This window comes from Mycothermus thermophilus (assembly GCF_041956435.1).
Source record: "Mycothermus thermophilus strain CBS 625.91 unplaced genomic scaffold VTJ04scaffold_4, whole genome shotgun sequence".
In the NCBI taxonomy this organism is placed as follows: domain Eukaryota; kingdom Fungi; phylum Ascomycota; class Sordariomycetes; order Sordariales; family Chaetomiaceae; genus Mycothermus; species Mycothermus thermophilus.
Genome location: NW_027191430.1, coordinates 1,815,472 through 1,836,494, shown reverse-complemented (window position 1 = coordinate 1,836,494; position 21,023 = coordinate 1,815,472). Strand labels below are relative to the sequence as shown.

At 55.5% G+C, this 21,023-nt stretch overlaps 10 protein-coding genes across 10 annotated transcripts; 3 read left to right on the top strand and 7 right to left on the bottom strand.

Annotated features, from left to right (window-relative positions):
• Positions 1-126: 126 nt before the first annotated feature.
• Positions 127-387, top strand: VTJ04DRAFT_6412 (uncharacterized protein; the record flags this gene model as incomplete). Its single annotated transcript, XM_069364629.1, has 1 exon — positions 127-387. The coding sequence occupies one exon, from the start codon at positions 127-129 to the stop codon at positions 385-387; it is 261 nt and encodes an 86-aa protein (XP_069218436.1).
• Positions 388-4,136: 3,749 nt separating this feature from the next.
• VTJ04DRAFT_6411 (uncharacterized protein) lies at positions 4,137-4,458 on the bottom strand (the record flags this gene model as incomplete). The annotated part of the gene is made up of 2 exons (XM_069364628.1): positions 4,137-4,329; positions 4,376-4,458. 2 exons carry the CDS (start codon positions 4,456-4,458, stop codon positions 4,137-4,139), a joined length of 276 nt encoding a protein of 91 aa, XP_069218435.1.
• Positions 4,459-4,498: 40 nt separating this feature from the next.
• Positions 4,499-5,418, bottom strand: VTJ04DRAFT_6410 (60S ribosomal protein uL11; the record flags this gene model as incomplete). Its single annotated transcript, XM_069364627.1, has 5 exons — positions 4,499-4,512; positions 4,595-4,919; positions 5,028-5,148; positions 5,311-5,344; positions 5,415-5,418. The coding sequence occupies 5 exons, from the start codon at positions 5,416-5,418 to the stop codon at positions 4,499-4,501; spliced, it is 498 nt and encodes a 165-aa protein (XP_069218434.1).
• A 653-nt stretch (positions 5,419-6,071) lies between these two features.
• VTJ04DRAFT_6409 (uncharacterized protein) lies at positions 6,072-8,671 on the bottom strand (the record flags this gene model as incomplete). Its single annotated transcript, XM_069364625.1, has 5 exons — positions 6,072-6,302; positions 6,374-7,468; positions 7,536-8,310; positions 8,382-8,512; positions 8,579-8,671. The coding sequence occupies 5 exons, from the start codon at positions 8,669-8,671 to the stop codon at positions 6,072-6,074; spliced, it is 2,325 nt and encodes a 774-aa protein (XP_069218433.1).
• A 27-nt stretch (positions 8,672-8,698) lies between these two features.
• VTJ04DRAFT_6408 (uncharacterized protein) lies at positions 8,699-9,194 on the bottom strand (the record flags this gene model as incomplete). The annotated part of the gene is made up of 3 exons (XM_069364624.1): positions 8,699-8,799; positions 8,865-8,975; positions 9,137-9,194. The coding sequence occupies 3 exons, from the start codon at positions 9,192-9,194 to the stop codon at positions 8,699-8,701; spliced, it is 270 nt and encodes an 89-aa protein (XP_069218432.1).
• Positions 9,195-9,657: 463 nt separating this feature from the next.
• On the bottom strand, positions 9,658-10,401 carry VTJ04DRAFT_6407 (uncharacterized protein; the record flags this gene model as incomplete). The annotated part of the gene is made up of 4 exons (XM_069364623.1): positions 9,658-9,742; positions 9,815-9,986; positions 10,058-10,215; positions 10,370-10,401. 4 exons carry the CDS (start codon positions 10,399-10,401, stop codon positions 9,658-9,660), a joined length of 447 nt encoding a protein of 148 aa, XP_069218431.1.
• A 715-nt stretch (positions 10,402-11,116) lies between these two features.
• VTJ04DRAFT_6406 (uncharacterized protein) lies at positions 11,117-13,047 on the bottom strand (the record flags this gene model as incomplete). The annotated part of the gene is made up of 2 exons (XM_069364622.1): positions 11,117-12,081; positions 12,150-13,047. 2 exons carry the CDS (start codon positions 13,045-13,047, stop codon positions 11,117-11,119), a joined length of 1,863 nt encoding a protein of 620 aa, XP_069218430.1.
• A 1,121-nt stretch (positions 13,048-14,168) lies between these two features.
• On the top strand, positions 14,169-15,164 carry VTJ04DRAFT_6405 (uncharacterized protein; the record flags this gene model as incomplete). The annotated part of the gene is made up of 1 exon (XM_069364621.1): positions 14,169-15,164. One exon carries the CDS (start codon positions 14,169-14,171, stop codon positions 15,162-15,164), a length of 996 nt encoding a protein of 331 aa, XP_069218429.1.
• A 23-nt stretch (positions 15,165-15,187) lies between these two features.
• VTJ04DRAFT_6404 (uncharacterized protein) lies at positions 15,188-15,517 on the top strand (the record flags this gene model as incomplete). Its single annotated transcript, XM_069364620.1, has 2 exons — positions 15,188-15,367; positions 15,413-15,517. 2 exons carry the CDS (start codon positions 15,188-15,190, stop codon positions 15,515-15,517), a joined length of 285 nt encoding a protein of 94 aa, XP_069218428.1.
• Positions 15,518-16,069: 552 nt separating this feature from the next.
• VTJ04DRAFT_6403 (uncharacterized protein) lies at positions 16,070-20,123 on the bottom strand (the record flags this gene model as incomplete). The annotated part of the gene is made up of 5 exons (XM_069364619.1): positions 16,070-16,087; positions 16,159-16,833; positions 16,891-19,861; positions 19,935-20,028; positions 20,093-20,123. The coding sequence occupies 5 exons, from the start codon at positions 20,121-20,123 to the stop codon at positions 16,070-16,072; spliced, it is 3,789 nt and encodes a 1,262-aa protein (XP_069218427.1).
• Between the last annotated feature and the right edge of the window lie 900 nt (positions 20,124-21,023).

Below are 21,023 nucleotides of genomic sequence, written 5' to 3'. Positions count from 1 at the left end.
CCACTTCATGTTTGAGTGAACCGGAAAGCTTCTTATGCTTGGGAGAAAGCCGCCCGAGGGATCAAGGGCTTTTTCAGGATCAAACAGACAGGCGGCTGTACCGTATGTTGTGGTGGTTGTCGTTGGATGGTTCAGCCCAACGTCAGCCCGCATGAGACCGACATTCAACGGCACGGGCATCTCGGCGTCTTGGAAGGCTTGGCCAGCTTCGGCAAGGCGTCGATCAGAAGCATGGATGCCGACTGGCTGCAAGCCCCAAAGCCACAGGCGCTCGGCCAGCCTCTCAGGATCCCCAAAGCGCTCGTGAGCCACCAAAAGAGCGTGATGAGCAGGCATGCAGCCGGCGCCGAGCCCATCAGCCACCGGACGCGGACAGAAATAACGTGAGGGCTGACTGTTTCCGCCCGCTGGCTTGCAAACACACATCCAGAGCACAATGTTATGTCCAGCGAAAAGAGGGCAACAAGGTTTGCGAGTGGAGAGCAAGTCCGGGTTGCGGCCACCATGGGTCGAGTTTCGACGTCACATCTTTTTCGGATCAGCGTTTCTCTCTGCGTTAGCGTCGGTGCGGCATTGCGCAGTAGCCCCCTTTGGCCCGCGAGCTACAGAGCCGGTGCTGGGCTGGTGGACGGCGCCGGGTTGTGGGGACCGGTATGAAGGAAGAGAGCGGACCTCCGCCTTGGCCCCATTCTTGTTCTCAGAATCGGGATGGATTCCGGTCGCCGTCCTCCCTTGCGTCCCTCGCCTTTGAATCACCGCTCTCTGCCGCGGCGGCGTGTTTACGGGATCTTCAGTCTGCGCAGAGCCATACTTAGGCCTTCTCTTACTGTGTAAGAGTGGCAGGAGAAGCACCGGCGGGATCTGCAGGATATCAAAGAGCAAATACCTGGCTGCCAAAACGCACCCCGTTGACAAGGCCGTTTCGCCTCATGCCTATCGTTGGCGAGAAAAGGAAAAGCAACAAATATTTCCCAAATGTGCTCGGGACGTAATTCATCCATCAACAATTTTGTTGGAGGGGGGCCCCTCTCCCCTGGCGCTGCGGGACGGGAAGCGATGGAGGGGTGTGTGGAGAAGCGAAACCGGCTGCAGCATCCAAGCGATCCGCCAAGATGACACTGATGACACTCTCAAGACTGCGCCGTGTGATGAAAGGAGTCCTCGTGTGTCGCGTGGCCGAGTCCAATCTCTGCCGGGACAAAGAAAGTGACGGAGAGCCCGGTCTTGGGATTGAATCGAGTCCGAGCCGCCATCGAAATACGAAGCCATGTCCGGTACTTCATCCTCAAAATCATCACCCTCTGCTTCGTGTCCTGGACTGTGCAGCCCTCAGTGCCTGTGTAAGTGGGAATCCCGAGACAGCACCCGCAACTCCAACGGTTACGTGGGCGTCACAAGGTTTGTTTTTGCGGCATCACCACCATCTAAGCCTGCTCGGTACCGGCATTTCAACAGTGTCCAACCCGGCCCGAGATCAACATCCACCAGCAGACCCAATTTCAAGCCGTGACGGGGCGACATCACACCTGCTACGTATGGTTGATTGTGCTTGCAGTTCCCGCTCCGCTCGGGCGTCTGACCTTAACCGTCACCCATTCTCGCGCTTCCAGGTTCTGCGGGCAATTCCCGAAAGTTGCATCCCCCACTTCGCCTGGGACATTCCTTCACTGTTCTCAACGGCTACCCAAAGTGAAGGGCAATTTGGCACAGTTGCAATGCCGGCTGCTCATCAACATCACGTAGTATTGTGGAGCGACCAAGATCGATGAACAGCGCTTGGTCTCGGTTTGATGTTGTATACGGAGGAGAGCCATCTGTTCTCTATCCATGGAAGCCTCTTGAAGTTCGAGAACTCAACTCCACTTTATGCCCTAACGATCTTGACACCTATTAGTATGACTTGGAAGGCATTCAATTCACATGAAAATCTCGGGCTCATCAACAAAGATGCCAGTCCGAAAAGGGCCCTCCCCTCGACAAGTCCCCATCTTAGTTGGCAAGTCTATGAACATGCTGCATTGGAGGCCTGATCCTGCCCAGCGATATCAGGCTCCCCAACCAACCATGTATGCGTACACATCCACACACACACACACACACACACACACACACACACACACACACACACACACTTCAAGGACTTTTAATGTCTCACAAGAGTTGTGTGTGGTGTGTGTCAGACCAGAACACCAGTCATGGATCACTCAGGCATTGCCTCCAACATGACATGGATCTTCGCCATTTAAAAGGACGATTCCAGGTATCAAGTGGCCGGTCATGAAAGTGCCAACACGCCTTGATGCAGCCATCTTCGCTGACCTTTCTCGCTCCCAGCACAATGAAGTGGACCGCGGCCCTCGTGAAGTAGAAAAAGAGAGCCTGCCTGATGTACCTCACCTAGGTGACGTAAATTTCAATCTCAACGAGTGCTTACCGAGACCCCCAAGAAGGGGGGTTCAGGCGTCCATGAACGGACAGTTCAACTGCCCGAACAACATCCGATGAAATTCCCATCAATATCAGCCAGATGCTTAAGTTGTTGTAGAGACCATATCCATGTAGCCACCCGCGTATTCTCTCGAGGAAGCTTGACGAGTGAACGAAATCGAAAGAAAAGGGTGCCTCATCCCTCCTTTTCCCCTTGGCCCAGAGCCCGTCTACCACCCTACCAATGCCTGCGACGGTTCCTTCTCCTTACTCGCAACAAAGGAACACATGCGCTGGACCCATAGTAGACAGCTCACAGGGTCGGGACCATGGAGTAAGGTATGTCAATGGTGCTCTAACTCACCACTCGACCCAAGGGGACCCAGAGAATCCAGGACTGGACGCACTCGGACTCTTTCAACGCAAGGGCAAACAAATGGCGGAAGGAAGAAATGCCCACCTGCTTACGAAGTACACAAAAGCATGCGAGGAAGCTGACGTGGGCTTTCTAAGGCTCGCCCTATCTCCACAACCCAAGACTCGCCGTCGTTACATCCTGAACCCCAACGCCGTTCTCCCTCCCGTCGAAACCTACGACCCGAACAACAACCTTCTGTACAGGCATGCTAGACCAAGACATCCCAGCCATTCCCCCCATCTTCGAATTCTTCGATCACATCAGCATTAGCTCCAGAACCTTTTCACATCACAGCAGCAGCAGCAGCAGGAACGAATAAACAACCAACACCAGCACCGCAATGGGTCCCTTACACTGCATAAGACGACCCGGTGCACGGCCGCTCCGCGTCGCACAGTGTTGTATATCCCAAACAACGGGTGTCAAGTGAGAGACCTTGCCAAACACAAACAAAAAATACTGTAAATAAAAATAAATAAATAAAGCGCCAAACAAATGCCGTCCCGTCCTCTCGGACAAGCCGCCCCTACTGTGAACATGCAGCACGTGCGTGGGTCCCAATGACTCGGCCGTTAATACAGCCTCAAGTTAGGAGACAAGAAGGAGGCGTCGATTCCAACCTGAATGGGCACTGAAGATCAACGGCCTTCTGGCCATCACGTAGTTATCCATACCAGCCATTCGGTGGAAGAAGGCCTGTCCAGAAGTCCAGCCAGCCAAAAGGACCTCCAAGCTGAGAGACACCAGTCCCTCTACGCAACGTCTCGGCGCAACGGCGCATCTGGGACTTGGGGTTCCTGAGTGATCCAAAAGCAGAGGAGAAACGAGGCGAAGCACATCATGAATACCGAGCCCAAAAAGGACGCGCGTCATCCGCGGGCAGCGACAATATGACCCCAGCCCAGCCACCGGCAGGCGTGATCCCACAATCGAATGAAGCTCGGCAAGTTCCTGTGAATGATCAATCCAAAAACCCAAAGTCCGACCTCAGGCATCCCCGGATTATGCGGCCATCTGTACCAAGAATCTTTCCTTGTTGTTTCTGTCTCATTGGTATGATTACAGATGAGCTCATCAGCCGGCCTCGTATTATGGGCCCCCTGCTTTCAGGTCCCCGATCAATAAACTCCGCGCAGATGCGCATTCCAGGACGGATAACAGCCCCAAGCAAGGTCTCCAATCCAGCCGAGACTTGGACTAAGAGATGTTGGCCTAAAAGATGGACCTTGACTTCCACAGACACCTAAGCATCCCAAACGAAAGCCATGGTGAGTAATTGGCCATAAAAAACTTAATCTTCCTGAGCACAAAGAGCCGAAAAGACTATGGGGAGCAGTCGTTTCCGGAGTGAACAGCCAGGGACGGTAGCCTGTGGACGGCGTACTGGGGGAATGGGGATAAAGCAGGTAGAGGGGTCGAGGGTCCGGTGCACGTTAGAGAGCATCGAAGGGACAGAGTCCTGACTCGAGGAGCTTCTCGACAACCTAGAGGGTATCGTATCGTTCCGGAGCAAAGGCAAGACAAACCCACCCTTCGGCCATGGAATCGTTCTTTTGGATTTGCCGTCTTTTGGCAAGCCTGGTGTAAAGCAAGCCCTGAACTCCTAATGACATGCCAACAATTCCCAAACCGACCTCCCCCGATCAGTGTTATTTACTCGTCAGGAACTGCAAAGGTGTCAGCAAAACTGTTCACCTCCTGGAAAAACGCATCCCAACCAGCAAAGACGAGGAGAGGGAAAAAACGTACTGTCAATCTCGCCAGCCTCAATCGCATCGCTAACCGCCTTCGGGCTCTTGCCATCCACCTGGCAACCAACGCTGAAAGCAGTGCCCAGAATCTCCTTGACGCCACCCTTGAGGTCCTTGGAGAAGGACTTGAAGCGCATCGTCCTCGCAATCTCAATCACCTCGTCGAGAGTGATAGAGCCGCTGTGCTTGATGTTCTTGACCTTCTTGCGGTCACGCGGGGGCTCCTTGAGCGCCCGGATGATGAGGGCCGACGCCGTCGGGACGACCGACACTTGGGCTTGGCGGTTTTGGATCGTGAGCTTGACCGTCACGCGAAGACCCTTCTGTTGTCGAGAAAACACGGCGAGAAAGAGTTCGCCCCTCCTGCGTCAGAACAACGTCCTTCCCAAGTCGACCGTTCTTCTTATCTCTCCCCTATGGAAATGACGTACCCAGTCACCAGTGGCCTTGGCGATATCTTCACCGACCTTCTTCGGCGAGAGACCGAGAGGGCCGATCTTGGGGGCAAGAGCCGAAGAGGCACCGACCTCACCACCGGTCGCCCGGAGGTGGCTGTAAGCAGCAGAGTCGTCAGCAATCGCATTGTCTTTGCTCGTGAAATCGTCTCGGTGTGTATAGAAAGCCTCGGGGAATGGATTATGAAGCAAATCGGAATCGGGTAGAGCGTCGGAGGGAGGAATATGGGATCGTGATTCGTGGGTCGGGTGTCCTTACATGATCTTGATCTCATTGGGGTCGAACTTCGGAGCTGCACGACGGTTGGGTTAGCAAATTGAGGATCACAAGCGCGACAGAACTGACGGTGTAGGGCTTCTTACGCATGGTGACGGCTGGTGATGTCTAGGAGTCGGTGGTGTTGCTGGGGAAGGGTGCAGCCGTGCCGATGGATCAAGACGACAAGGTAAATCTCAAAAATCGCAGTTGTGGGTTTTCCCTTGCCTGCCCTAAGATTTTCCGCGGCAGGTGTGGCTGGTTTTTTTCGGCAGCGAGCGGGGCCGTGGGGTTTTCAGCCACATATCAATCGATAAGGATGGTGTTCAGCCACACCTCGAGCCCCACTCCCATCACCATGACCCTGCATTTGGGACAAGCTTAGATCTCCATTGGGAGCCGCATCCAGACTCCAACCACTGTTCGATGTTCGACATACTCCGTAGATCGCTTTCTTGCTGGATAGCAAGAGAGCCAACACATACTGAGCAACGCATGCAGGATCCAGATAGTAGTGACAAATGTATCACATAGACTACCATGCTCGTCGGGTGGCAATCACTTAGCATATACCTAGGTTGACGCTACAGACCCCAAACCATCCTCTTTCTATCACCCAGCAAAGCAGAAAAAAAAAGCTTCTTCAAGCCCTCCCCCTCTTCTCCCACAACCGCAGACATCTCCCTTCCCCAATCCGCTCCCCCATTCCTCCCATTCACTCCTTTGACAGAAGAAGCCCCACGTGGCCCAGACTCCGGCCGCTCTCAGTTCGTGCCACTGACAGCCAACTTCATCAAGTGCTCCATAAACGTCTGCAGTGACACGTCATCAGTGAAGATGGTCTGGGCGCCGTGGGCACCGACGCCGCCGTAGGCACCAGCGCCCGACGTGTGCGTGGTCGACGGGTTCAACTTGGACAGAAGGAAGCGCGCCTGCGAGCCGCCATGGTCGCAGACGATGAAGCGCGGGAGAGGGAAACGGTCAGTGATGAGTTCCTAGAGAGCGAAGATTTTAGGTCAATAAGGCATCCTTTGATAAGCCGGAGAAGATGAGGGGTGATTCTTACCCTGGCGTCCTCCTTGGGCTGCTCCAGCAAAGCAGCAAAGTTCTCGTAGCCTTCTTGCTCATGGTATCCGGCCTTCCTCCACTCAGCAATCGTCTCACCGTGGAAGATGAGAATGTGGAAGAAGGTATCGAGCAACAAGATATGCGTCGGCTGAATGGAGGTCGAATCGAGCAAGACAGGCTGGCCACCTTCCTGATCAAACGTGTACGAATCCAATGTGGGCTGGATCATGATCAGGGAATTGCTGACATCCTCGTGGTTCAACACGTGCCTGTAAAAGGCCGTCTCGTCGGGCGAGTTGTTGAAGACCTGCAAGAACTGACTCCTCCGGAGATGGAACATGAACTGCGGGTAGAGGGTGAAGTTCTTCTCGAGACGGAACGACGAAGGGTCGTCCTTGCGGTAGTCGGCAAACCGCGAGCATAGCCTGATGAGCATCCGATCGACCCAGCGAAGGACATCAGGCCCGTCGTCCACCTCGGCCTTGAAGACGGCAATCCTAGACATGAGAACGGCCGCCGCCTCCTGGTCGAAGGACTGCGCGATGGCTGGGTCGCCGGCCGGTCCGCTCAGGTTCCGGGCAATGGTGGTTACGCGGAGGTGGAACTGACCAGACGAGTGCTGGTAGTAGGTCAAGAACTGTATCATGGCCTTCTGGGGGCTTTGCTGGTGCTGTGACGGGCCGCCCTGGGCGATCTCGAAGTAGAGGCCGTAGCTGGCCTTGGGATCAATGCCGCACATCTTCCAGGCACATGTATTGCCAATGCCGCACTCAGTCTCGCCAACCGATGTGGACTTTTTGTTGAGCGACACAGCATGGCCAATAAGACCCGTGACCTTGAGCTCCTTGGTCGTCAAGACTTCCAGGACGGCGTTGAAACCCATCAGCAGATTGTCGTCGGCATCCTTCTCAAAGATGCGGATGAAGGACTGCTTGAACATGGAGGAGGTAAAGCTGTCCGTCAGAATAATGTGGCCGCCGGTTGAGTTGCAGAGGCCCTTCATTTCGAGCAAGCCGACCTGGTCGAGGCAACCGGCAAAGATATCAATGGTGTGGCCATTGTGGGCGGTCCGCTTGGCAAGGTTGTCGTAGAACTAGGCAGCGCTTGTTAGACTCTTCAGCTCCTTTTGGGGGCCAACGGCTTCATCTGAACACACATACCTTGAGCGCCTTCTTGTAATACTTGGCGTTGTCACGGTCAATATCGTGGTGGGAGCGCATGGGTTCCCTCAGCTCAGGGCCGACGACCATGCCGGGACCCTCGGTGGCCGGGCCACCAGCAAAGAGCATGATGCGACCACCAGCGTTCTGGAAGGACGTCTCAAGCAGGCCAACAGCAACGGAGAGGGCAACGCCAGTGCAACGGAGGTTCCTGCGGTCGCTGGTAACAGGCCAAGGGTCCTTCTGCAGCTGCTCCAGAGCCTTGGTCAGCTGGAACTCAGCCTGAGCGACAGGCAGCAGGAAGCGAGAGGCAGGACCCAGGTGGATGGGCCGGCCAGGCTGCTGCGGGGGCATTCCCGGGCGCACGGCGGGCTGGGCGAGACCAAGCATCTCCTGGACCTGCTTGGCAGTGTACTCCTTGTTGCCGCGGAAGACGTATGACTTGGCGCACTCGGTGTAGCCGATCTCGTGGACCTGGGCCATGGTGCCGAAGGTGATAAGGCCGACCAGAGCATGCTCGGGCAGGAGGCTCAGGCTCATAATCAGCGACTCCTTGAGGGCAGCCAGGCTGTCCTCCTCCTGGCACGTATCGACGACATAGAGGAAAATAGGGGGGCTGGGGGCCGGACGCGACAGCCTGTACTCAATGGTGGTGTTGGACGGGTGCAGCTCGGGCGGGATAGCATTGGCGGTGATGTCCTTGTAGTGCGGCGGGAGGGGGTTCCGGGAGAGGCAGAAGGGGCAGATCCAGAGGCGGGCGCGCACATCGACCTGGCTGGACAAGGGGAAACAGCGTCAGAGCAACAAATCTAGAGTGCCATCCGAGCTTGAGCGGCCGTTGCATACCAGTAAGGGTTCAGCACGGCACGGCATGGCTGCTTGCAAGTGACGGGCTCGAAGTGCAGCAGAGGGGTGTCGGGCTTCTCCTTGAGAGGGGTGTAGAGGGCGCCAATGGGGACGACCAGCCTCGACGCTTCCTGAGGGGTGTATCAGCCTTTTGGCTCTGACACTACTAGATAGGGGCCAGGCAACATGAAGCTCACCATGCGAGTGCTGGGGAAAACGTTCCAGCTCAGGCGGACGCCATCACGGTCCTCGACCTCACCCCACTGCTCCTTGAGGGCGTCGTAGTCCATTGTGTATGGGTCGATGGTTGTTGGGCCTCACTTCAGTCGGCAGTAAATGCGGGATGCGGTGAGGGCCGATCTCAACGAGGCCGATGCGATCGGAACGGAAAATTGAAAATGTGACCGGTCGGCTTTTCCTGCAACCTGTCATCAGCGCCGGCCCGGTTGGTGGGATGGAGCTAGGTCAGGGTGGCGGGCGCACCTTTCGAGGGATGTCTTGGAGGGGACAACTCGGCGCAGGAGCTTGCGAGATAGCCAACACCCGACCGGAGGGCTGAAGCAAGAACCCCAAGATTAAATCGGCAGCGAGCAGCTTGCGCCGGGGAGTTGTTTGAGGCGGCTCAGCGAGTCGCGAAATATTGGCGTGAGGTCAGGAGTTTGAGGTGATGCGCCGCTTTCGCAACCACAAGCTCGGGGGGGGCAACAGACGGGCTGTTTGGTTTGGCTGTCCTGTCCCCTCACACCGAAAAGGACAAGTTCCAGGTCCAAGGTCCCTGTCGCACCGCCAACCTGTTGTGGCAATGTGGCACATGTGATGTGGCTGACCTAGATCCACCGAGTGCCAGGGTTGGGGTTGGCCAGCAGAGGCCAGCACTCGTTCCATCCACAGGTGATCTTCCTACTCAAAATCGTCTTCCTTCAAGATATGCTAACCAGCTCGGTATATCCTTTCCATCCGTAAGGGTGCTTGCGTTCCTTATTCTTCTATATGGTTTGGCCTGAATTGTACATTTCTGCAAACTGACACATCCTTCGGGTCCCTGTAGAGCCTTTCCATGGAAACGTTTGCACTCTCTTCAAGCTTAGGACCTTTATGAGATGTATTGATCTGATTTCATTACGGCCATGGCCAATGTATGTACGTATGATCCATGTCGTGCGCCTCATTCATGCTGTGCTATTGTACAGGCAATCTGGTACAACCCGCCATCCTCAGCTTTCTCCTACATATGTCCATAATTCAGGCCCCGCTACCTCTCCAAGCCAAAGAATATTTACCAGCCGAGTGCGAGGCCCAGCGCCGCATAACCAGCGGTGAACTTCAAGACGAAGTCAGTGAGGATGCTAATCCCCGCGCCACTATTCGGTTTTCCCAGGTTAGTAAGAAGGTTCAATAAAAAAACAAAGAGGAAATCAAGAGATAAAACATACAAGGTACGACCCTCCGGACCCTTCGAGGTGTAGCCCAGAGCATAAACGGTGCGGGCAACCGACCAGACAGCACCCAGACTGGCGGAGAAGACGGGGTACTTGAGACCCGCGATGAGGAGGGAGCCCAGGAAGGGCGTGAGGTTCTCAGTGAAGTTGGCGTGGGCGCGCTGGGCTGTGGTCATTTGTCAGCCAAGTCCTTCGTCGATTCTCTCGCTGTCTCGGATCCTTCACGGAGTAACATACCGCAGTTGAAGGCATACGCCTTGGGGTCCTTGGCCGCCTCCTCCTCGCTGGCGTAGCTCCGCGGGTAGGCGATCTTGGCGGCCTTGCGGGCGCGGCCCGTCAGGAAGAAGTGGAGTGTGTTGATGAAGAAGGTAGAGGTGGCCGCGGCAAGGACCAAGCTGGTATGTGTGCGTCAGCATGGACTATCCACAAGCCCGAGTCAACGGCATAGGAAGGAATTGACTGCCGAGGCAGGTGATAAGGTCATGATGTGTACAGGCAACATATTCCGTAGACCAAAGCCAATGGTGAAATAGACATCTTGGCACGTACCCGTACTGCTCAGGGACGTAGATGGCGCTCATTTTGACGAAGATGTCAAGCTTCAAGGCGAGATGACAGCGTAGGCGTGGATGAACTCAATGGCAAGATGGCAAGAATTGTTGTCGAAAGAAGAGTGCTTCACCTGTATTCTCGATGGATACGAAATTAAACCAGAGTTCATATATCCTGCTAGCCTCAATCGTGCCACGGTCTTCTGTTTGTTTCGGTCGCCGCTAGATCTTCCTTGGTACTAAGTATGTTTATGTAACCATCATTCCGAACCCGCTCCCATGCCCCCGGTGTGGGGTGATGGCAACCAATAACTTGCTGGGCGACGGGCTTGAAACGCCCCGATGCCGAGCCAAAAAGTGTCCGCAAAGCCGCAGAGTTATCCCGACATATTTCAAATCCTCAGAGACCTCGTCGTCTTCGGGGTTCCGTGGCACCGACTCCGTTGGCAAAATCACAACACGATAATATCAAACGGCATGTTGTTGAAGTGAAAGAAGACCGAGCCGGATTGTCTTTGATGCATAACGGATGTCGTGCAGCGGCTCGCGGCTCTTCCCGTCAGATGCCAGCAGCCAGCAGCCAACCGATCGCCATGATGACCGATCCAGCGATTGCATCACCGCCCGTGAAGCCAATCATGGCGTTCATCACACTCAAGCTCAGATCTCGAGTTCACCCTCCACTACGCCGCCCGTGTGGATAAGGCTCACGAGAAACTGACCACAACCTTGATATTCTAGCTGATTACCTCGTGCATCGCTCCTCAGGCGGTCTCCATTCTAAACCCAACCTCTCAAACACCCTCCGCTCCGCCGTCAGCATGTCCGGCGCCGGAGACCCATCCGGGCCACTCTCCAGGTCAACCCACTCTCCTGTCTTGCGATTGCGGACCCCGCTGCTGTCAAACTTGAGCCCCGACTCCTTCTTGCAGTACCGTCGCAAGTCCCGCTGGAACGTGGTGCCGCTCGACCACCCGAGAACCGCGCAACCGGCTGTCTTCCATGGGCTGATGATGATGTCCACGCGGCGGTGCGGGTTCGGGTTCTTCTTGCGATCGTGTTGATCTTTGTCCTTGCCCTCCCAATTCGGATCCTGCCAGACCACGAGCGCTTTGTCGAGAGTGTCGAAGCCCGTGCCGGCCTTGCGGTCGTCGCCCTTCCACTCGACTGGCTGCTGCCTGCGCTCCGAGTTCGCCGTAGATAGTGTCAACGTGTGCGTAATGTAGCCGGCGCGCTCGAGGCTGACCACGATGCGCTCTATGACATGCTCAGTGGCGGTCTCATCACGGTGGCTGAGAACTACATCCACGTCGCCGCTCGCCAGCTTGCCCCGCCGATAGCCGCCAACAATGACCATCTCAAACCCGGGGCGGATTGAGTTGGCATGCTCGAGCACGGTCCGCGCTATGCACTCTACCTCCTGTCGTGGGATTTTGAGTTGGAACTCATCGTAGTACTTGACGCCAATCTGCTGGACGCGCGTGAGTGTGTCCCAGCCATACTCAACGATGTCGTCCAAGTCGCGCCAGCCGCGGTTGTAAAAGTCGCGCGCTGTGGTCTCAGCTACGCCCCAGATGTCATAGAAAAGCTTGATCACGGCAAGCTTAGGGTCTGATTCGTCTAGCCTGGCCTCTTGAATGCGCCCCGTTTCCTTGAACTCTTTGAAGAGCAGAGCGATTTTATCGCCGCATCCTGGGAGCCTGGCCACTTCTGTGCATGTGTTAGTATGGACAAGCGTGTAATTGTTAATGAACCTACGGCTTTTATTCTATCCATACCCTGTGCAGTCTGGAATTTGTAAGGATAGGCAGCAATCGTTGCGATGGCAGTCGAGTATGCCCTGACCCCGATCTTATCGCCGGTTAGGGTCCTTGCCGTACGGATCTTCTCCAGCTCCTCGATGAAGTCCTCATTGGGCGGATGCACTGGCGTGGGACGCTGGCACGAGTATGTGGTATGAAGGAAGTCAGGGATGGGCGGAAGGTGGGCGTTCTTGTCCTGTTCTGATGTGGTTTGCCGGCGCAGAGTAGGCCTCACGGGTTGTGTTGCGTGGGTCGTCTCAGCCCGTTTGCTGTGTGATGAGCTGGGCCGGAAGGGAGTTGACTTGCTGGCGGCATCTGCGAGGGCCCGTTCCATAACACCAGCGGCTCGCTGGACAGGTGACGGTTGCGAGGCACTGGCTGGGTCGCGAGAGACCTTGCGCCCAGTGTAGACGACATAGTTCTCGATAGGCAGCACCTCTCCCGCCTTGATGGATTCGGTGAACCACGGGAGCTTAACGACCTTGATGATTGGCTCAAGAGGTCCCTTCCCAGCCAACCACCTTTGGATTTCGCCCTCCGATGCCGTGTCTGAGTCGATATCCGAACTTGCGAGAGGCGGGGAAGTGCGTCTTGGGCGTTTCTTGGATGGCGTCGTAAATGAAGAAAGCTCCAATGAACTGACCTCCTCGGTGGTTAAACCAAGTTTCCGCAGTTCAAACTCGGCCCTTTCCTTCCGAAACACCTTTCCCAGCACAACCTCGGCCTCATTGATGTCATAGGTGAGGGTGGGAATTTGGTCTTCCAGGTCCTGGAGCTCCTCCGGACCCAGGTTGGCAGGGAGCAGGAAGATGATGGGGAAACTGAGCGTTGGGTGGCTGGCGCTCCTCTTGCGAGACGAAGGACCTGGGTCCATCTTGTATTGAGGACTCCCAAATTTAACTTCCCCGACCTGATGGATGCGTTGAATGGAGGGCGTGGCTGGCCGGGTATTGAACCTTCCACACCTAGGCAATCTCGAAACAAACAATGCGCAACAACCGATTCTCGAGATGGTGGTATGCGCCATGCTCAGGTATCCAGAGAATACAATTCCACAGAAGTGATCCACCACAGAAATACGGTGATCAACTTACACCTTTCACCCGCCTGGGGTCAGCGTTGGGGATGCCGGTGCTGATGGTGCAGGATTGCATGCCATATCTCTCGAGTTGCCAAGAGATGGGATAGATGAATGTTTTCTGGCTGCAATCACATGCAGTCAGCCTCAGCTTGCGTGTTAATGCTGGAACGGGCTTCTAGAAGCCGTTAAAAAGACAAGAAGACCTAACCCACGCTTTTGGGTCCGCGGGGCTTGCGATGACGTTCGTGGTTCCCCGGCGTTGAGCGGATGAAACGGTAATTACGCGCCCGACTGTTACGGGGCGGTATCGCCGAGAGCGGTGAATTGATGACTAAGCAACACCATCCCCACACTTTGCCAAAGCACAAGCCAGCCATTGGCCAGTGCTGGCTTCCTCGCTGCGACAGGCTTTCGTCTTGCATCTCAGCCTCATCAGCCCCCAACACATCAATCATCCTTCTGTCTTGTGAGCCTCTTCGGTCTTCTCTCCGGTCGGTGCTCGGACGAGACGACCAAGGTGAAGAGGCCAGTGCTAAACGGCCATTCTTTGGCCCGAGTTGTTCTGACTCGGGCATTTAGCCTTAGCAACCTCCTCCTCTTGGGTGGTTTCTTTCTTGGGTTTCTCTCATCGACCAAAAGCCATTTTCGTTGTGGCCAAGGTCCATCATCATCTGGCACGCCCAGGAGCCGATGATATTCCAACAAGTCAAAGGCATCAGCATCAAGGAGACGTCAAAGGCGGGCGATAACTGGAGAAGAGATTCGTCCCCTCATTAACTACTCCGAAAGCGCGGAGTTCCTTGTTTGTTCTGAAGAAATTCATCCAGCTACCGCCTCTTTCCCGCGCCTTGTCTCATCGACATCATCAACTCAGGATAACAGTTCCCTCCATTGCAGTGTTTCATCCAGACACCATGGATTACGCCAAAACTCTTATCCGCAAGGTCATGCGGGCCTTCTACACCACCCAAGAGGTGCTCATCATCGAGGCCTTGGTCACCCACTCGGCGCTTCGCGACGACGACCTAGCCTACCTCATGAAGATGAACCTCAAAGATCTCCATCGTCTCTGCGCCGGCCTCCGCGACGGCCGCTATCTCGCTGTTCACACCCGGCCCGAGACGCTCCCTGGCAAGCAGCGCCCAATGCACCGTACTTATTACTACATCGACTACCGGCAGGCTGTCGACGCAATCAAGTGGCGCGTCTATAAGACGGACAAGGACATGCAAAGCAGCGTCAAGCCCGTTGACGAATCCAAGGAGTACTCGTGTCCTCGATGCAAAGCCCAGTGGTCACAGCTCGAAGTCCTAGACCACTGCTCGGCTGAGGGCTTCTTGTGTCAGCGTTGCAACGCCGTCCTGCAGCTCAACAAGGCCCAAGAAACGCCTGGCCACCAGCAGCTGTCGCGCATGAACAACCAGTTCAGGTTCATGACCGACCTACTCCAAGAAATCGACAAAACCGTCGTTCCTGAATGCACCTTCGACAAGGCCATCGCCGCCGCCCGGCCCGTCGTGCGCGATGCGACTCACGAGGTGCCTACCAGCGTCCCCGTCGACACCACCTTCAACAAACCCTCCGCCGTCAAGGGCCTTGCCAACGTCGGGCCCAAGACCATGCACGTCACCATCTCAGACGACAACGAGCAGGAGCGGCTCGAGGAGAAACGGCGCAAGGAGAGGTTCCTCAAGGAAAACGCCCTGCCGACGTGGATCACGGAAAGTTCAGTTCCTGCTCCGTCGTCCTTCATCCCCACCTCAACATCCTTTGCCATGACGGACGCTCCGCCCGAAGAGCCCGACGCGAAGCGCGTCAAGCTGTACACGGAGGAGGATAACAAGGATGTGATGAATTTCAAAATGGATGATGACGATGAGGAGGAGATTGAGTTTGAAGATGTGGTCTAAGCGATTTCGTCGGGGGCCGCAGCATGTTTGTTTCCTCGCGTGGTATGAGCTGTGGAAAGGGGGAGGTTGGTGACATTGGGCGGTGTTGCTCTTGCCTCTGGCTAACATCGATCACGGCGCAGTCAGAGTTGCTCGGGCAATTGAGGGTGGTTCCTTTTAGCCCACGGCATGCTGATTCATACCCAGAATGGCCAAAAACATGGGTGATAGAGGGGAGAAGAGTTTGATGAGGAGTATTATATAGGTAGGTGGGCAGCCAGGTAGGTGAGTGGACGTTCATACAAAACCCGCGGTCATGGAGGCATGGGGACGGCGGCGTTCGGAGGACGGGCAGGGACACCAAGAGACTTTGATTCTGGGCTGTCAGAGAACACGCTGCTTATTCGAAGTGTATTGCTGCGATTGACATGCGAGGAGTTTGGCGTTTGGATTTTCGAAGCAAGAAAAGAAAAAGGAACACATAGACTTCTGTAGCTTAATAGACAGGCGTGCCGCTATTCATATATATATATATATATATATATATCATATTCATATAGTAACATCCATTATCTCTTCTGAGCGGCACGCCCGACTCGATACTTAATTTCGGAAAAGTTGACTTCCAGCAATTGTTGAACCCAAGCGACACGATGAGCAGTGTACGAAATCTTGCTAAGGGACAAAACAACAGAAGAGCGCGATGTCTGCAATTATATCAAATGGGATACCATCACAGAGCCAAAGTGTAACCAGAGTTTCTCCTGCCCCCGTTCGCCGTCGTCCTCTTCACAGATCAAAACACAACAACCCCCGTGAGCATTGTTGAAGCATTGCCAGCAAACTCCGTTGTCCCGCAAAGAAACCCCCCAGACTTGTTCTTCAAGCCTCCTACCTCCCTTGCTAACCCTTCCAATGATGCTGCGTTATTTATATTTCCGGAGCTGTTTCCAAGGTGTTAGCCGAATCCAAAAGAAAGAAGGGGGTGAGATATGAGCAAAGCAGGAGAACTCACATCTAGCGTCAGTGTCCTCGAGCTATTGATCTCCTGATCCCTATAGACTCCCACCAAGCTTTCGCTGTCCTGGAACAGCGTCGGCTTGAGGCTGATAACGATGAACTGCATGCCGGGCCCGGCATGTTCGCGGATATACTTCTTGATCTTCTCGACGTTCGCGTTATCCAGTGCGGCGTCCACCTCGTCCAGCACGAAGAACGGACTGGGTTGGTAGCTGTGGATCGCGAACAGCAGCGCCAAGGCAGCCATGGTCTTCTCGCCACCCGACAGGTGCTCCATGTCGCGGAAGCGTTTGAGTGGCGGCATGGCGTGGTATTTGATGCCCGACAGGTACGGGGTGTCGGTGTCCTCCTCGATGTCAAGGTAGGCCTGGCCGCCGAGCGGGTAGGCGTCGGAGCGGGTGAGGTCTTTGTAGACGTGCGTGATTTGCTCCTGGATGTGAGTGAAGGCGCGGTTGAAGAGCTCGAACCGCTTTTCCTTGACCTTGTTGAAGGCCTCGCGGGCGGCGCGGAGGGCTGCGCGGGATTCTTCGAAGTCTCGTTCGGTGGCTTCGAGTCGCGCCTTGACGGATTCCAGTCGCTCCATGGCGCGCATATTGGGGTTGAGCTTTTCGAGCTCGTTGGTCAACGCCGTGATCTTGGCTTGGAGCCTGTCTTCGGCGTCGTCATCGGGCTGGTGCAGGTTAGCAGAGAGTTTGCGAGTAAGAATGAGTGAAGTGGCGCCACTTACATTCTTGAGGTCATCGTCCAGGCGATCAAAGTCAATCTCGATGCCGTAATCATCCATGGCCGCCTCCAGCACCTCGTCCTCATCCTCCTCGCCATCCACATCCATAGCATCCTGATCCTTCTGCAGCAGCACGTCTTCATTGGGAATGTTGTCGAGCGAGCCTTGGCGTAATGGGATCTGGATCTGCTCCAGCTTGCACCGCCTAAGCAGTGCGAGCTTCTGAGAGCTATTCTTCTGCACCATCGCCTCAAGGTTACTGATCTCCTTGAGCCTCGACTCGATCTCCTTGTTTTTCCTCTGCAGATCCTGTTTTGCGTCGGCCACTTTCTTGGACTTCTCGGCATACTCCGCCCGCACCTCCTCGAGCGACTCCTGCAAAGCCTCGAGTTCATCCCGGTCCTGCGCCTTGGCCTTTTCGATGTCGCGCTTCTCCTTCTTGTAGGCCTCGAGGTCCTTCTCGTGGCGTTTTAGAGTCTCCTCCATGGCGCGCACGCGGTCGCTGGCGGCGGTGTGCTGGGACGTCTCCCATGAGAGATTGTTCTGGATGCGCTTCTTCTGCAGGTCGAAGTCCTGGCGCTTCTGGGCCGCCTCCTGTTCTAGGCTACCCTGCTGCGCTTCGTAGGCACGAATATTCTCGTACCCGAGGCGCTTGCAGAAGTTGGCGAAGATCTTATCTTCGACTTCGGCGATAGCCTTGGTGAACCTTTCGACGTTGGCTCTTGACTGCCGCAGCTCACCCTCCTTCTCGGCATACTTGGGCTGGTATTCGCTCAGCTCACGCTTCGCGTGATCGAGCTCTTTCTGCTTGCTCTTGAGGTTCTTTTCGAAGGCCGCTAGCTCGCTCTGCTGCAGCCGGAGACGCTGTTCGAGAGCGGCGATCTCATTCTGAAGTGTTTCTTCGGCAGCGCCTCGCCTCCCTGGCCGGGGCAGCTTCGCAATCTCGTCACGGAACTTCTCGGCGAGCCGCTGCAGGTTCTGGACGTCATGTTCCTCGAAGCGCCGCTTCCCACCTTTGTCTTCAGGCAACCGACCACCAGACATGGTACCGGCCTTGTGGATCACATAGCCCTGAAGCGTCACAGCCTTGACCTGGATCTTGCGATTGTAGACAATATCCTTGGCGATTTCCAGGCTGTCGCAAACCACGGAGCCGCCGCAGGCATAAGCGATGGCGCGCTCCAGTGACGGATCGAAGTCGATGGTGTCGATGGTCAACCGGGCACCTGGTATCCCCTTGACGGCCGAGTTGGACGTGTTGACCTTGATGTTGTCCAACGGGATGAAGGTGATGGGAGGGAACCGCTGATCCTTGAGATACTGGACGCAGTCGACGCCCGTTTTTTCCGTGTCAACCACGACGGCGTCGAACTCGCGACCGAGAGCTGTGATGACAGCTTCGTCGAACTTCTTTTGCTTGGGCTTGCAGAGCTCGCCAACGCGACCGCGAACGCCAGGGTAGATGCGCTTGAGGTCGCTAATCATGTTGCGCATCCTCATCTCTTTCTCATTCTGCCTCCGGCCCATATCGGCATCCTCGAGCTTCCGCAGCACATCGCGGAGCTTCTCTTCCAGCTCCGTATGGGTATGGTTGATGCGGATTCTCTCTGATTGGACACTATTAAATACCTTCTTCTTGGCCTCGATCTCGCTGGTGATCTGGCGGACCTGGTCCTGGCAAGCATCGCGGCGGTCTTTGATCGCCTGGAGCTCGTTTTGTAGCTTCTCCACGGCGGCCTCAAAATTGTCGATCTTGCCCCGCAGACTGCTGACCGTAGCCTCGTCGGCCTTCAGTTGGCGTTCCAGGTTGGCGAGCCTAGCCCGGTTCTCGGATGTTTTCCTCATGGCTTCAGCTTGAAGAGTCGTATACTCTTTGCGATCAGTGTCGCTCAGCTCCTTACCCTGTTTCTTGAGGGTCTCGGTCCATTGTTTCTCGAACAGCTGATGCGCCTTCTCAACAGTGGCCAAGTCCTTCTGGAGCTTCTGGATGGTAGTGGCCTTTTCATCACGGTCTTTGACGACGTCCGCGATGCGCTTTCGGAGAGTGGCCATGTCCTCGGTGCTCTGCGTGATCTTTTCGTCGATTGGAACGAGGCTGTTCTCACGGTCTTCGATGCTCTTCTCTTTGATCTTGATCCCCTTTTCGATTTTGGCGACCTCACGGCCAACATTGGCCTGCTCTTTCCGAGCAGCGTCGAGCTTCTTTTCGAAGGTTTCGACATTCCGACGAAACTCCTTGAGATTCTCGTGGTGCTCCTGGATCTGAGCGCTGGACTCGTCCATGACGCGCTGGAAGTGGTACAGCTTCCACAGGATGTGGGTAATGACAGCTTCGTCGCGCTCTTCGGTCTTGCGCTGGAAATTCTCGGCCTCTTTCTTTTGCTCCTGGTACTGCTTGATCTCGGAGTTGATGCCTCGCCTCCTGTGCAGCTGGAAGTTCTGATTCTCGGCAGCGGCCTCGACTTCCGCCTGCAACCTCTCATACTCCTCTTTGTACTCAAGACTACCCGATATTTGCTCTATCAGGCGAGTCAAGTCCTGTGGGGATTGGGAAGCAATGGCCTCAACATCGCCCTGGAAGACAAGGAAGTTGCGGGCCTTGATCAGAATGTTCTCCTCCTCCAGGGCCTCGTTGTATTGCTGGGCGGTGACAACACGGTCGTTGATGCGGTATTCGCTCGTGCCGCTGCTCGTAATGGTGCGCTTCCAACGGTGGATCTCACCAGCGTCGTCCTCGTAGACGGCCATGACCCAGGCGGTCTTGGGGTCGTTCCTGGAAGCGCGCTGCGATGACCCCTCATCATCATCTCCATTCTCGAAACCGTTACTTTGGCCGTTTGTCGCCGGTGCGGCGGCTCCGTCGTCTTGGATTTTGGATGTTTTCATGACCCGGCCACGGTAGACCAGATCGCGGAGATGTGACGATCGCAGATGTGAGGACTTGATACCCAGGACGAACGAGATGGCGTCCATACTATGACGTGGTGCATCAGTACAGAATTCCAACTTGCAAAGCGCACGGCACAAGACTGGGCGACGCGACTCACGAGTTTGATTTTCCCGAGCCATTGGGGCCAATGATGGATGTGAAGTAGGAGTCGCCAAACTGGAGGACATGGTGTCCCTTGTAGGACTTGAAGTCTGAAGAAGCATGAGCATGAGCACTAGACCAGCGTCGAACATGAAGGCAGCTATGGGAACGCACTGAAAAGCTCGAGTCGGATGAGCTTCCCCATGGTGGCGGCGGCTCCAACGCGTGGAGCAGGGTGGTGTGGGTTTGTTTCGTCGCGTTCGCAAAAGGAGGGATGGAGACGGATGGGATATTTGTCGGTGGCGTTAGAAACACTTCAGGCAGGCGAAGGTGAAAACGCGCGCGTAAAAGGGGGATCGCGGGGTGGTGGTGGGCTGGCCGCCAGGAATCGAGGGGATCGCGCCGAGTCCCGCTTGACGAGAATCGCGACGAGCAGTTGATGAATTTCCCAATCGCGACGAGACGACGGGACGATGGAGCCAGGCTTGGTGGGAACCCACGGCCAAGGCCCGCTGGACAGGCACGGCCAAGGGAAGGTGGGGTTGCAATGGCCTCGGGGTTAGGGTTGAAGCAGAGGGCTCGACAAGAAGCCAGGAGCTGCATCCAGTTCCGTTTTGGGTTGACAGCAGGCGGCAGACCTGAGCTTCCATGGCCTGTTCGCTTGTCGATTGCCTGCAGGCCGCCGATGCCCAAGCACATGCGCCAATCCGTATTCATGTGCATCGATCGAGGTTCGCGGTCAGGCAGGCAGGGTCAGCTGCACATCTCTTTGGCCTGCCACATGCCATAAGCTCTTTTTCTACACTTTCAACTTCAAATAGACACAGCTTGACTGTCAGCTTTTAAGGTGATATTTCGTCTTTTCCGCTCTCTTCCAGGTTCCTTCATCCGGGTTCGGGGCTGTTGGCCTTGTCGCATTAACCCGGATCTGAGGTTTTCTGGATCTCCAATTTCCTTGGGCAGCCAAAGACCGCGTTGTGTTTCAAAGGCCGCCACCAAATCTCCCACCCAACTTGGACCACAAAAATAATAGGTTTCGACTCTGGTCAAAGACACTCTCGGCCCGGTGACGTCTAGATTCCAGCACAACCACAAATCTCCAAAG